General features: G+C 49.5%; 1 protein-coding gene across 7 annotated transcripts in view; it reads left to right on the top strand.

The window, feature by feature from the left end:
- Positions 1-214: 214 nt before the first annotated feature.
- The window catches only part of Prkcg (protein kinase C, gamma), a 27841-nt gene continuing 13863 nt past the window's right edge, over positions 215-14192 (top strand). For 2 of the 7 annotated variants that reach the window (XM_087619636.1, XM_087619627.1), the window contains exons 1-9: positions 1506-1925; positions 2279-2310; positions 3060-3441; positions 8529-8640; positions 8800-8931; positions 10026-10182; positions 11339-11473; positions 11773-11860; positions 12154-12183. In XM_087619636.1, the coding sequence (XP_087475762.1) occupies positions 2303-2310; positions 3060-3441; positions 8529-8640; positions 8800-8931; positions 10026-10182; positions 11339-11473; positions 11773-11860; positions 12154-12183 (1044 nt within the window). In that variant the 5' untranslated portion in view covers positions 1506-1925; positions 2279-2302. 7 annotated transcript variants of the gene reach the window in all.

Raw genomic sequence — 14192 nt, 5'->3', positions numbered from 1 at the left:
GTTGCGTTCCAAGAATAGAGTACACGAGGGCCCCAACTATAAGTCCCAGAGTGCACTGAGCTTGACAGCCTCTGGCGGGCCACAGCTCCCCAGAACGGCTTCCTGCCAGAATGGACCCATAGGAGGGCTGGAACTGGGAGAAAGGCGCATGGTGGGGCGTGACCTGGGGGAGGAACTCAAGAGAGGAAACCTGGGCGTGTGCGTAGGAAATCCCAGAGTGAGACTGAGTTGGGAGAACGCTCCAGGTGGAGAGTCACAAGGAAACACGAGAGACGACACCCAAGACAAAGTCATAGGGAAATCCAGAGACAAGAAAGACTCAGGTATAGTCAGTCATAGGGAGATATGGAGGGACGAGGCCCTCAGAGATGGAGAGTTACCGGGAGACATGGATAAAGGAGAGACCGCCAGAGATGGAGAGCCATAGGGAGAGACAGTAGAGAGAACACCCGAGACGGAGTCACGGGGAGGCAAATGAGAAAGAAAGAGAGAGAGAGAGAGACGACTAAGAGGGGACAATACAAGGAGTCACCTAGGAGGGTCGAGATTCCCCTGAAGACAGTTCCAAGGAGACACCGACAAGGGTCGATATTCCTCCAGAGACAGTCATTGGGAGACAAGGAAGGAGAAGAGACCACTAGAGACAGAGTCACAAGGAATGGAGATGAACCCGCAGAAATAAAGAGGGTCACAGGGCCAAAAGGATAAACTCTGAATGGGTCAGAGAGAAAAGGACAGAAAGGACAAGGTGATTATTCAGAGAGAGCACCCCCTTGCGACAGAAAAGGGAGAAATACAGAAGCAGGGAGTGACGGACGTCGGGAAACGCTGAATTAATAGGCAAAGGTGAACGCAGATTAGGGAAGACCGGGAAAGGCTGGAAGATGAAAACGAAAACATTTCCAGTACACCATGTGGGGCGTGAGGAGAGACGTGAGCAAGAAAAGGAAAGAAGCAGAGAGGGGGGAAATGGAGAGAGTAAATAGGAGAGAAGAGAGGAAAAGAGAGACAAGAGAAGGCAGAGAAAGAGACACACCCAGAGGGAGGCATGGCACCAAGCCCAGAGGCTGTAAGAGCGATAAAGAGCCCGAAGCATCACGGAGAATGAGACATTAGCCTCCGCGGTCATCAGAAAGTCCTCAGCACTGAAGACAAAGTTTCTTGATTAAAAGAGTAATATGTCCAGAGACACACAGGTCTACCCCAGATCCTAGATTCTGGCAAGACCCACACAAGCGGCTGAGTCGAGGAGGAAGATGGGTGTGGGAGCCAAGATAACAGACTGGAATGTATTTGGGAGAAAGGGGGTGGACAAGGCTTGGAGGACGTCCCCTCCTTGCATAGAGCCTGCGGAATGGGAGTGTGCACGTGGAGAGGAGGGAGGGGCAACTGTCCGGGATTCTTGGGGGTGGGGGGACGCCTTTAAACTGAAACCCCGCCCCTTGGTCGTCATGGCAACGCCTACCCCCACCCCCGACTTCTACATTTCAGCAGGTGCGGATAGCGGAGCTCCCGCCGCCGCCCGTGCCTGCGGCTCCTAGATGCCCCAGTCTTCTACTGCTCTGACCCCACCCGCTTTCTCCCGGCTCGGTACAGCTGGTGCCGGGGGGTGCTGCTTTCTGCCCTGCGCTGCGCACCGTTAGGTGCCCTGCCCCTGTCCTTCCGATCTCAGAGTCTGCGGAGTGCCCCTATCGCCGTCCACCTGTTTCCTCAGAAAAAAGGCCAGCTCGTGATCCCTGCTGCGTTCCTGGGGCCATGGCGGGTCTGGGTCCTGGCGGGGGCGACTCAGAAGGGGGACCCCGACCCCTGTTTTGCAGAAAGGGGGCGCTGAGGCAGAAGGTGGTCCACGAGGTGAAGAGCCACAAGTTCACCGCTCGTTTCTTCAAGCAGCCAACCTTCTGCAGTCACTGTACCGACTTCATCTGGTGAGGGAAGCGGGCTGGGAGAGAGGGTTGGAGAAGGAGGGGACTTGGGAACAGTCAAGTCACACTGGCCCCCAAGCGATTGAACAGAGAGGGGCTGCAGCTCCCACTCCTCGGCTTGACGACGGGGGAGGGGGTGGAAGCCTGGGTTCCTGGATCTGAGGGAGGAGGGGCCAGGAGCTGGATTATAGAGTCCAAGGGAAAAGGAGCTGGAACTAGAAATTTGGGGTTCTCTGAGAAGGCAACTGGGACTCGGACATCTAGGTGAGATTGGGAAACTGCAGACCTATGTCTTGCAAGGTGGGATGACCCGGGTACCCCTCTTTGCACTGACCTTAGATCCTTGACTCTTCCAGGGGCATTGGAAAGCAGGGCCTGCAATGTCAAGGTAAGAGCTGGGACCTGGACTCCTGGGACCCCTGAGGGTGGAGGCTGGGGCCTCACAGCTGAGGCGGCTGACACACGTGTTCTGTGGTCCCCAGAGAGGCGCGGGGGAGCCCTGGGCGGGGGGTGTGGCAGAGACACAGCCTGTGGTGGGGAGGAAACTCTGATGGCAGGGCCACCGCGGAGGTGGTGCTGGGGCCCCTCCCTCGGCCGGCTCCAGGTGGGGACAGATATTTGGAGAATCTGTTTCCATGGGAACAGGGAGATTTGGAAAAGGGGAGCTGAAGGGGGAAGGGGCTCAGAGATGCAAAGTCAGAGCCCCCCCCCAAGACTGCCGTTGTCATGACAACACCATTCATCCTAAAGCAGGGGCAGGCCGGGTGGGGTCACTAATGGGCGGGTGGGGGCCGGGCAAGGGGGGCGAGTCCTAAAACACCAGCTGCCACTTGGCTGAGAACAGAGTGACTCAAGGTGGGAGGCGGGCCGAAGCAGCACCCCCAGACTCACTTCTGTTTAAGTTGCTGCCCTCTGCTGCGCCTAAGGATATTTATGTTGTTTCTCTTCAAAACCTGTCATCTTCTCTCTTTGTTTTCTTCTTTCTCTTCTCTCTACTTTCTCTCTCTCTCTCTCTCTCTCTCTCTCTCTCTCTCTCTCTCTCTCTCTCTCTCTCTCTCTCTGTCGGGGGGGGGGGCCGCGCGCGCGCACACGCGCACACGGGCGCATACACACACACACACACACACACACACACAGAGGCACATTGGAGGTTGTGTTACTTTGTGTTTCTCTGTCTCTTTTGTCTTTCTTCAAGTCTGTCTCTTGGGGTTCTGGGTCCTGCTTTCTATGCCTCTGTGTCTGTCTCATATGGCTCTTGGTCTGGGTCTCTCTTCTGATTTTCTTCCCATTGAACTCTCCATGTGGGAATTCCTCTGTTTGTGGTTTTCTCTGGGCTGGAATTTCTGACTCTGATTTTTCATCTGTTGGGGGGGGGGGGTCTCTCTTGTCTCTCCCTCCCTCCCTCTCTGTGTCTCTTGCATTCTTCTTATCTTTAGTCTGCAGCTTTGTGGTTCACCGCCGATGCCACGAATTTGTGACCTTCGAGTGTCCAGGCGCTGGAAAGGGCCCCCAGACGGACGTGAGTGCCCAGACACCTGGTTCTTCCTCCTCAGGCCACGTCCCCGCCCTCACCCCCTCGGCGTCCGTCCCAATTTCTCTTGCTATTTTTAAGGCTGGGAGGGGAGGGGGGCTGGAGAGATATCGAGAGCTAGTCTGGCCCAGATTCCTTGCCCTTGGCCTGAAAAGGGGTACTGACAAGGGGCCTGGAAGAGGCTGGGGACACAGGTGAGGGACAGAAAGGGAAGCAGGGGTTGAAGAGACCAAAAGTTATCATTGGATGGATTAGACTGCCATCCACCGAAGAGGAAATTAAAAAAAATTGGAGGGGGAGAGAGAGAGAGAGAGCAAGAGCGAAAGAGAGAGAGAGAGAGAGAGAGATATCAATGCCAGTACTGAAATTGTGATATAGGCAGAGAGAATCTCAGATGCTGGACAGAAATGTAGGAAAAGAGAAACTCAAAGCTGAGTGTCACGGCACAAGCCAATTATCCTAGCACATAAGAGGCGGAGGCAGGGGGTTGGGGATTTAGCTCAGTGGTAGAGCGCTTGCCTAGGAAGCGCAAGGCCCTGGGTTTGGTCCCCAGCTCCGAAAAAAAGAACAAAAAAAAAAAAAAAAAAAAAGAGGCGGAGGCAGAAGGATCTGGAATCGAAGGCCAGCTTTGTCTGCATAGATAGTTCTGGGGAAACCTGCGCTACATAAGACCTATTTTAATCAGGGTGTGTGTGAGAAAGGAAGTGGCAGAGATAGAAGATGTTTAGATGTTTAGGGAGACTCAGAGAGACCCCACAGGGAACAGACACTAAGTACTCACACACATGAACGCACTCAGATCCACAACTACCTCACCCTGCCCCTCTCTCCGTATAGCAGGGGTTGATGAGCACAGTCCATTCTGGACACTGATTCCTTTCCCCTCCTTCACTTTAAACCAAGCCTCTGATTCTTCCTTGCAAAATGCATTTGTAACCTAGCAGTGACCAATGGAACTGCCCATGGTAAGGGAGATGCTTTCTTTCTACGGTTGCCGTCAGCAGGATGCAGCTGGCTTGAAACAGGGGTGCTTTGAGGAACAGAAATCTAAACTCGGTTTTCCTCATATTGATTTAAATTTGAACAGCCACATTGTGGAACCAGATAGCAGGAACCTAGACATTTCCAATCTTATGCTAATGGCTCAGCAGAGATTGTTTCTTCCCAGAATTTGATACAAGAAAAGAAAGAGTTATAAGAATCATAGATAGGGGGGAGATGGCAACCTGGAGGCCGAGGCAGTAGGACTGTGAGTTCGAGGCCAGTGTAAGCTAAATATGGAGACACTGTTTCAAAGAAAAGGCAAGCTGAAAGATCCACCCAGGCTCACGAGGCACCTGCTAACTTGTCTGTTGAAGAAAACAGAATTTGCATATAGGGTGTGAATATATAGAGCACTAATTGAGTACCACTGTGTACCAGCACTGGGATATGCTTATTGCTTGCCTGTGCACCTGCTCGCCTCCAACACTATCTGTGTTTTATGAGGTCCTGATTACATACATACTCATCAGCTCTTTTACATCTAGTGTAGGCTTGAGTCTGGTTAATTGCTCATAAGATTAGATTGGTTGCTGCTGTTTCTGCTTCTCCTTTTCTTCTTCTTCTTCTTCTTCTTCTTCTTCTTCTTCTTCTTCTTCTTCTTCTTCTTCTTCTTCTCCTTCTCCTTCTCCTTCTCCTTCTCCTTCTCCTTCTCCTCCTCCCCCTCCTCCTCCTCCTCCTCGTCCTCCTCGTCCTCCCATCTGAGCACAGACTCTTGAACAGACACATGATGTGAAACCAGTCCTCTCTAAATGAGGAATTATCTCTTGCGATGTTTCATTTTTCTCTTTCATTAAAAAATTTAAATATATTTAAAAGTCTTCTCCATTCCTTGGGAGAGATCAAAAGGTTTCTTTTTCCCCCTTCTTTCAAAGGTCTTGTTTTTGCTGTTTTGTTTGAGACAGTGCCTCATTATATAGCCAGAGATGGCCAGGAACTCACTTTATAGAGCAGGCTGCCCTCTGATTTCCCACTGTACAGATGACTTAGCCTCCCAAATGCTGAGATGACAGGTATGTGCCATCAGGGCTGGCTTAATTATTTGCAGTTCATCTTAAGTTCTGGGCTGTAAACTGAGGTGAGAATTATACCTCCTTATGGGGTCATTTTCCAGTTTCAGTTGACTCAAGCACTTGGGATGATATCTGGAACATAGCAAGTAAAATATTGAGTTGTTGAGTGGCTCAGATGGTAAAGGCATTTGTTGCCAAGGCTGATAACCTGAATTTCATCCCTGGGATCCACATTTTGGAAGAAGAGAATGAACTTGTCCAAGTTATCCTCTAACCTCCACATGTGTATACACATACACACACATACACACAAAAATAGGAAACTAGAATCTGGAAAAGTGGCTCAGAAGTTAATAGCATTTGTTGCTCTTGCAAAGGACGCAGGTTCAACTCCAAGTATCCACATGGTGGCTCACGATCATCCAGTTCCAGGGGACCAAATGCCTTCTTCTGACCCCTGTGAGCACAAGGAATATATACATGGTGCACATATATACATAGAGGCAAAATACTCATTCATGTAAAATAATCTAAAAAAAAGTTAAAACTAGAAATTTCACTAAAATAAGTAAAATCACAAGAATGTCTTAATTTTTTCTATCTTCAGGACACTTCTTTCAGAGTCAGCTAAATCTGAGGCTGGACTGTAGTTCAGGTGGCAGAGTACTGGGTCCCAAGCCTAGCACTGTGTAAACTGGTGAGGGTGGTGGACACCTGAAATCTCAGTGGTTGAAGTTGGGAGATCAGGACTTCAAGGGCATCCTGAGCTATACAGTAAGTTCCAAAGCCAGCGTCTAAAAAGGAAGAAAAGAGGAAAAAATGCAGGAGAGGAAAGGAGGAAGGAAAGAGGGAAGGGAGGGAGGAAATCATTTTCTAAGAACCAGGCCTTACCTTGTAGGGTGGAGGAGTGTGGGTGTGGAAGGTACTGGTTGATAGCCTAAATTCCTACATAATTGGACCCTGGACACTTAATGTTGCTTCAAGACATAGAGCAAATGTTTATTTCCATTTTACAGAGAAGGGCACTGAGGCTCAAAACTGGGAGATGAATTGGCTCAAAAGTCACACATCTGGGAAGTGACCTGGTTTTTATTTGACTCATCAAGGCTAGCAATAAACCCCGTCCTAATGACCATAGCACCAATAACCACTGTCAGACTAGCAGCAGCGGGCCTGGCATGGCCCACGTACCGAGTTCTGCTGTGAGTCTCCCCCTAATCTGGTCAGGCCCTCTGGTGCCTGCTGTAACTGATTCTTGTCTCACTCGGAGCCAGAGAAGGCAGGCTGCAGGGAGACAGGGAATGGAGGACTTGGGGCTAAGGATAGCCCATAGGCCCTCAAAGAGCAACTTAGAGGAGGAGGTATGAAGGTGGAAAGGGCCCTGGGAAATCTTCTTACACTCTCACAAAATGCCTCTTTGTTAGCGAGTCCTACCTCAACCACACCTTCATGAGCCTCCAGCTTCACGTTTTCCTTCTCTGTTTCTTCCTCCTTTTCTCCTTTCACTTCTTCCTCCCATTCCACTCCTCTCCCCCTCACTTCTCTCTCCTTTCCTTTCCTCCCTCCAGCTCCTCCTCATCCCTTTCCTCCTCTCCCTCCCCCTCTTCTTGTCTTCTCCTTCTCTCTCCTTTCTATCTTCCTTGTCCCCGTCTCTCTTTTTCCCCCCTACTTCTTTTGTTTCTTTCCACGCCCTTCTTTTATTTTTATATTTTTAAACTTTTATTTAACTTTATTTATATGAGTACACTGTTGCTGTCTTCAGACACAGGAGAAGAGGGCATCAGATTCTATTACAGAGGGTTGTGAGCCACCGTGTGGTTGCTGGAAGTTGAACTCAGGACCTCTGGAAGAGCAGTCAGTGCCCTTAACCGCTGAGCCAGCTCTCCAGCCTCCCCACCCCCACCCTACTCCGTGTGTCTTTTTGAAGTTCTGAGATCAAACCCAGGGCTTCATGTATACCAGACAACTGTGTCACCGAGTGACACTCCCAGCCCCTTTAAATTTTTTAGACAGGGTGTCACTAAGTTACCCAAGCTGGCTTTGAACTCACCGTTGCTTGAATTCTGAAGCCTTGAATTTCTGATCTACCTGCCTCAGAAGAGCTGGAATGACAGACTGGCACCACCAAGCTTCCCTACCCCTGTTTCACTCTTCTCCAACACAGATACAGTCATCTGTCTTATCATGCTATTTATTTATGATTTACTATTCTATCCCCTTCCATTAGAAAGAAAGCTGTCAGGTGACAGGGGTTTCTGTTATTGTTCTGTTTTTTGAAACAGGGTTTATGAAGTTACCCCGAAGCCAATGGATGATGACCTTGAACTCCTGATGTTCCTGCATGCACCACCACATTGTGGGGTGTTGGGAATCAGAAGATTCTTTGAAAGCCACACAGGCATTCTGTAGAGCTACATCCCCAGGCCCTCCATGTGACAGAGTTCTAATTGTCACACAATCCAGTGCTGGCCTTGTCACGCAGCAAGGTCTCAGTGAATGTGTGTAGACTGAAAGGAGTGAGATAGAAAGCTGACAGAGAGCAAGGCCACAGGAAGAAAAAACTAAAGGGCCTCTCTCTAGCCCGGGGACATTTCTCTCTTGGTAGTACTATGCCACACATGGTGGTCCATGCCTACCGTCTCAGTTAGAGACAGGAGGATCGGGAGCTCAAAGTCATCCTTCACTACATTTTGAGTTTGAAGCCAGCCTTGACTAAACGAGATCCTGTCTCATAAGTCTAAAAATAAAAACGAAGTTCCAAGGCTGGAGAGACCGCTGAGCATCGAGAACACTTGCTTCTCTTCCAGAGGACCTTAGTTTAGTTACCAACACCCATGCCGAGAAGTTGACACTTTCTGTAACTCCAGGAAGTTACCGGAGCTGATGCCTCCAGTTCCAGGGGGATCTTTTGGCCTCTGCCTGCACCTGTAATAATAAACGTTTTAAAAGTCACCTCTCTCGGGGTGTTAGGTTCCTTCCCCCAGCGTCTACATCCCTAAATGAATCTTCTCTGCTCCCTAGGACCCTCGCAACAAGCACAAGTTCCGTCTGCACAGCTACAGCAGTCCCACCTTCTGCGACCACTGTGGTTCCCTCCTCTACGGGCTGGTGCACCAGGGCATGAAATGTTCCTGTGAGTGTGCCCCGCAGGATGTCTGCTGCCCCATCCCAGATCAGGCGCTAGAGGGCGCTCTCCTTCAACCACAGTGCAATGTCTGAGGTTGAGGAGAGATTTAAAGTGGGGTTGGTGAGGGCCTGGGCCTGAATGCTATCCCCAGTTTTGCTCCGCCAGGTTGCGAAATGAATGTGCACCGACGCTGTGTGCGCAGCGTGCCCTCCCTTTGCGGCGTGGACCATACAGAGCGCCGTGGACGTCTGCAACTGGAAATCCGGGCTCCCACATCAGATGAGATCCATATTACTGGTGAGGCGGTGCCTCCTCACTAACCACGTCCCAACCTGGAACTGAGGTTGACTGAACTCACCCAGGGTGTTCCATACCAGGGACCAGGATGCATACCCCTTACAGACCACAGCCTACATCCCCTGACTCTGGTGTCTGGGCTCCATCTATTCACTCCCTTTCTAGCAGAAGACCTGCCGTTGGCCTTAGTCTTTCAGACATGATCTCATATAATAGCCCATGCTGCCCTCAAACTAGATATGTAGCAGAGGCTGGTCTTGAACTTGTGGCCTGCCTGCCTCTACTTCCCTAATGCTGGGTTTCTAGACATGCTAAGCCCTCCCAATTCCAGTCCCCCAGTACTGGAGGTTGAACCTTGGAATCATCATGCATATTAATCATTCTACCATTTACCTCCACCACCACTCTAGATTTCCAATTAGTGGTCATTGAGAGGGTGGGATGAGAGGCAAGATCTGACTTACCCAAGAGAGTCAGACTCCAGACTCTTGAGTCCTAGTGGCAGAAATGACACTGAGTCTAATTTCTGGGCACATATTCATGCAGGCTATATGCCCTGGATGTAGGTAGTAGAAAGATGAGTCACAGAGAAAGGAGACTGACCTTGAATTCTTTTTTAAAATTTATTTTTATATCTATTTATTTTTTCTGTGTGATTATGGGTGAACATCATGTGTGTAATTGGTGCCTGTAAAGGCCAAAAAATAGGATATCAGTTCCCTTGGAACTGGAGCTGTAGATGGTTGTGAATCACCATGTAGGTGCTGGGAATCAAACTCAGGCATTTGAAAAACAAGTGCTCTTAATGGCTGAACCATCTCTCCAGCCCCTTTTATTATTTTAAACATTTATCAATCTATTTGCGTGCATGTGTGTGCATGAGCTCTTCTGTTTCTCAGTGAGTGTATGAAGGTCAGACAGACAACTGGCAGGAAAGACACCATGTCATACCATGTCAAATCATCAGAACACCTTTACCAGTTGAACTACCTTGCTGACTGTGATCCCCTATTCTTGACTACTGGCTGTGGGAATGCTGGGAGCTATTTCTTGGGTCTTTAACTCAAGCCATCCTTCCCTGCCTTCTGTTTCAGTGGGTGAGGCCCGGAACCTCATTCCTATGGACCCCAATGGCCTGTCTGATCCCTATGTGAAACTGAAGCTCATCCCGGACCCTCGGAACCTGACAAAACAGAAGACAAAGACCGTGAAAGCCACACTGAATCCCGTGTGGAACGAGACCTTCGTGTTGTGAGCTCTGGGGCTGTGATGAGAGAAAGAGAAGGATCTGCGGGTCCTAGTAGTACACAAGCCCAGGGTGCTGGGGGGCAGGGGCGTGTTAGGATGGACAACATCTCTAATAAGAGGCTGGAGAAGGTGGGAGACAGGAAAGGGATGATTGAGAGAGGGAGCCGCCGAGAGATGGGTCTCTGGGTATTAACTTCCCTTCAGTGTGCTAGGCTTGTGAGAATGAGATCAGAGGTCATGCAGAGGACTAGAAAGACAGGACTCTCAAGAAGTAGAGGGGTTGGAGAGGTGACTCAGGAGTTTAAAATGAGTGCTACTCTTGAAGGGGACTTGGGATCCCAATACCTACAAGGCAAGGCCACATGTAACTCCAGTTGCAAAGGACCCAATGCCCTCTTCTGGCCTTTACAGGTATCAGACACACATGTGGTATACAAGCATGTGCAGGCAAAATGATCCTATATGTACAAAATATTTAAATTGCTAAGGAAGCACACTGAGATTGAGAGAGCAAGCTGACGGACAAGTAGATATTTAGATAGGTGCTCAGAATGAGTAAGGAGAACAGAAAAGTAAAAAAGGAGGTCCTGAGAAGAGGCCAGAGGAAGAAAAGGGAAAAGGGAGTAGAGTAGCCCAGGAAGAGAAGGACAGAGGGGCAGGCAGAGGCAATTATATAGGGAGAGAAAAGCAACAAGAGTCTGAGCATTGTTGTGCATGCCCAACTTGGGGCAGCAACTTGGGGACTGAGACAAGTTCAAAGCTAGCCCAGACTACACAGAGAGACTCTATCTCAGATAAACAAACGAGCCAAAGAAAAAAGGAAGGAGGGAATGAGAAGAGAAGGAAGGAGTGAAAGAGGAGGGGAGAAGGGGCAGGTGGTAGGGGAGTGATAAGTACAAAGAGAAAAGCCAGGACAGGAACACTGGCACTCAGAGTAGAAAGAAAAAAGAACCAGGAGACAGGGAGAAGGGGACAAGAATTTGGGAGGCATGGAGGGAGCTTGTGATGCTTATATTTATAATCTGTGACTACCCAATTTGCCATAATGGGGAGCCTTTCTGGGGGTCAGAGGTGGGAAAACCTCCACTGCTTGGGGTGAGGAAGTGGGAGTGGGAGGCCATGACTTCGGCTCCTCACTCTGTTCCTACCCTTCCCACAGCAACCTGAAGCCGGGGGATGTGGAGCGCCGGCTCAGTGTGGAGGTGTGGGATTGGGATAGGACATCCCGAAATGACTTCATGGGTGCCATGTCCTTTGGTGTCTCAGAGCTACTCAAGGCTCCTGTGGATGGATGGTGAGGAGCCAGTCTGGGCTGGTGTGTCACCTTCTCCCTCCATATGTGGTCTCTCTTAGGCCACCATCTTTCCCCCTTTTACCTTCCAACATAGCTTCCCCCTTTCTCTTCTTCCTCCTCCACTTCCTCTTCTCTCCTCCCCGCTTTTCCTCTCTCTTCTTATCTCACACTCTTTCTCTCTTTCCATCTCTGTGTCGGTCTTTCTGTGTCACTTACCTCCCTTTGGATGTCTTTGCCTCTCCCATGGGTGCCCTGCTTCTCCCATCCCTGCCCGGCCCTGGTCTCCGTCTGTATGTCAGGTACAAGTTACTGAACCAGGAGGAGGGCGAGTATTACAATGTACCGGTGGCCGATGCTGACAACTGCAGCCTCCTCCAGAAGTTTGAGGTACCCTGACTGACTGACTGGCTTCCCCCAGGGGAGCCCAGCCCAGCCTCCCCAACTTCAGAGCTGGCTTTTGCCCTCTATCCCTGGTAAACCACTGGTACTGGGACTACAATTCCCAGAAGACTCCAGGACTCCTTCCTCAACACTTAGGGGTCTAAGCCACAGGGTCTCATGGGAATTGTAGTTTTCAATCCCCATAGCTTTGGGGTGTTAAGGACCCGTGTGGGGCCTTTGCTGTAGGGTGATTATCAACATTTCAAGGGGTCCTGACTGTGGCTTTTCTTTTCTCCCAGGCCTGTAATTACCCCTTGGAATTGTATGAGGTGAGTATTATTTAGATATTTTTGGATTTATCTTCCCAATTCCTACCTTCAATTCTGAACACATCTGTTGAACACTTACTTTGTGTTTGTTGAATAAAGTCAGTGACCGTATGAGACAGGGCCATCTTCATAGGTATCTGAGCTCGATTACAGGTACATCACGGAACCTCTAAGGCCTGGAGGAGGCATTATTCTACCCTCAAGAGTGTGTGGACAATGAAGGCCTCTCTCTGAATTGCCCCTTGAGCTTTGCTGTCTTTCTGTAGACAGGACACTGTTGTCTCCATTCACACTCCCTCACTGAACACTATTTCCCGAAGCCTGGAGCCCACATAGAATCAGGCCATTCCCTGGGGCTCTTCTCTAATGAAGGAGGCAGCCTGAGACATCAGAACAGGAATGTGTTTGATGGTGGAAATAGCTTCAGGCACCAGGGAGTCAGCATAGCCCGAGAGTCAGGACAACTTCCTAGAGAGTGCAGAAGGAAGGAAGGAGGGAAGAACACAAAAAGAGGAGGGAGGGAGGCATTAAATAGCCCTCCTTTGCTGTTTCAAAAATAGTACATCTCTGTGTACAAGGCAAGGATCTAGTCACGGGGGATCTCTATGCAACTGAGAACAAGATGAAACAGTCCCTCCTTCTTGCAACCCATGATGTAAGACATGCTCTAAAATAAATGCAGGCCAGCAATCCCAGCTACTCTGAAGACTGAAGCAGGGAGAGCACAAGTTCATGGCTTGCCACCTACAGAGTGAGTTCAACAGTAGCCTGAGCCATAGAATGAGTTCAAGGATGGCTTGGGCAACTTAGTGAGGCCCTGTCTGAAAATGAAAAGTAAAAAGGAATGGGTGTGTGTGTGTGTGTGTGTGTCTGAAGTTATAACTTAGAAGTTGGGTTGTTATTTAGAATCCCCCAGTGAGGGGCTAGGGGTGTGGCTTGGTGGTAAAGCACCTGCCTAGAACCCATGAAACTTCAGATTCAATCCTCTTTTTATTAAAAACAAGCAAATGCACGACATCTTAGGAAGTCTTAGGCGATAAGAAAAACTATGAGCATCGAGCAGCGTTGGGAATTCTTTTGGTAATACTGCAATCTCCTTTGAGAAGCACTGGGAATTCTGCTGATAACAACGCGAGCTTGCAGTAAGAAGGCTTCCCTGAGAAAGGAACTGTTGGGTAAAAGTCTAAATGAAGCAAGACAGTGAGTGAAGAGTCCCCTGAGAAGGGCCTTGCAGCAGACGGTGGACAGTGTGAGCCTCTGAGGTAGGAGCCAGACAGGAGAGCTGGGAGCAACAGAGGCAGTAAAGTTAGACCACGGGCAGTCAGGAGTGGAAGGGGGTGGTGGCCTCAGAGAGGATGTCCTATCATCTCTCAGGAGGATGTTGGTTTTTTAAGTCAAGCAAGAAGGGAGGGTTCTGGGCCGAGCTGGGTTGCACATAAGATGATTTGGAGGTTAAGCTGTGGGGACGGTGGCCCATGTCTTTAATCTCAACGTTCTGAAGACAGAGACAAGTGGATCTCTGTGAATTTGAGGGCTATCTGGTCTACAGAGAAAGTTCCAGTCCACCCAAGGCTACACAATATGACTATATACAAATAAAGTGGGTGGGGGAGAGGTATCATATAGCCCAGGCTAGCCTCAAACTCACTATGTAGCTGAGGCTGACTTTAAACTTCTGATCTTCCCGCTTCCTTCTCCCTAGTGCTGGGGTCACAGCGTGTATCACCATACCCAGTGTGTAACTGCTTAGTCAATGATTACCAAAGATTGTATATGACTGTGTGGTGTTGTCCACAGCTGTTTCCATGATCAGTAAGCAACCATTAGTATTACCACTGCAGACCATTATGTGACAGACTCTGGGCTGGGCACTGGTGGCGTAGAACAGTAGTAGAATACACAAGAATGCTTGATAGCCTGGGCATGGTGGTCCAGATCTGTAGTCCCAGTGCTGAGATAGGCTGAGGCAGAAGGATTGATATGGCTAGTATTGGCTACATAATGAGGTC

The sequence above is a fragment of the Rattus norvegicus genome, chromosome 1 (genome assembly GCF_021556685.1).
Source record: "Rattus norvegicus strain SHRSP/BbbUtx chromosome 1, alternate assembly SHRSP_T2T, whole genome shotgun sequence".
Classification (NCBI taxonomy): domain Eukaryota; kingdom Metazoa; phylum Chordata; class Mammalia; order Rodentia; family Muridae; genus Rattus; species Rattus norvegicus.
This window is presented reverse-complemented; position numbering and strand designations above follow the sequence as displayed.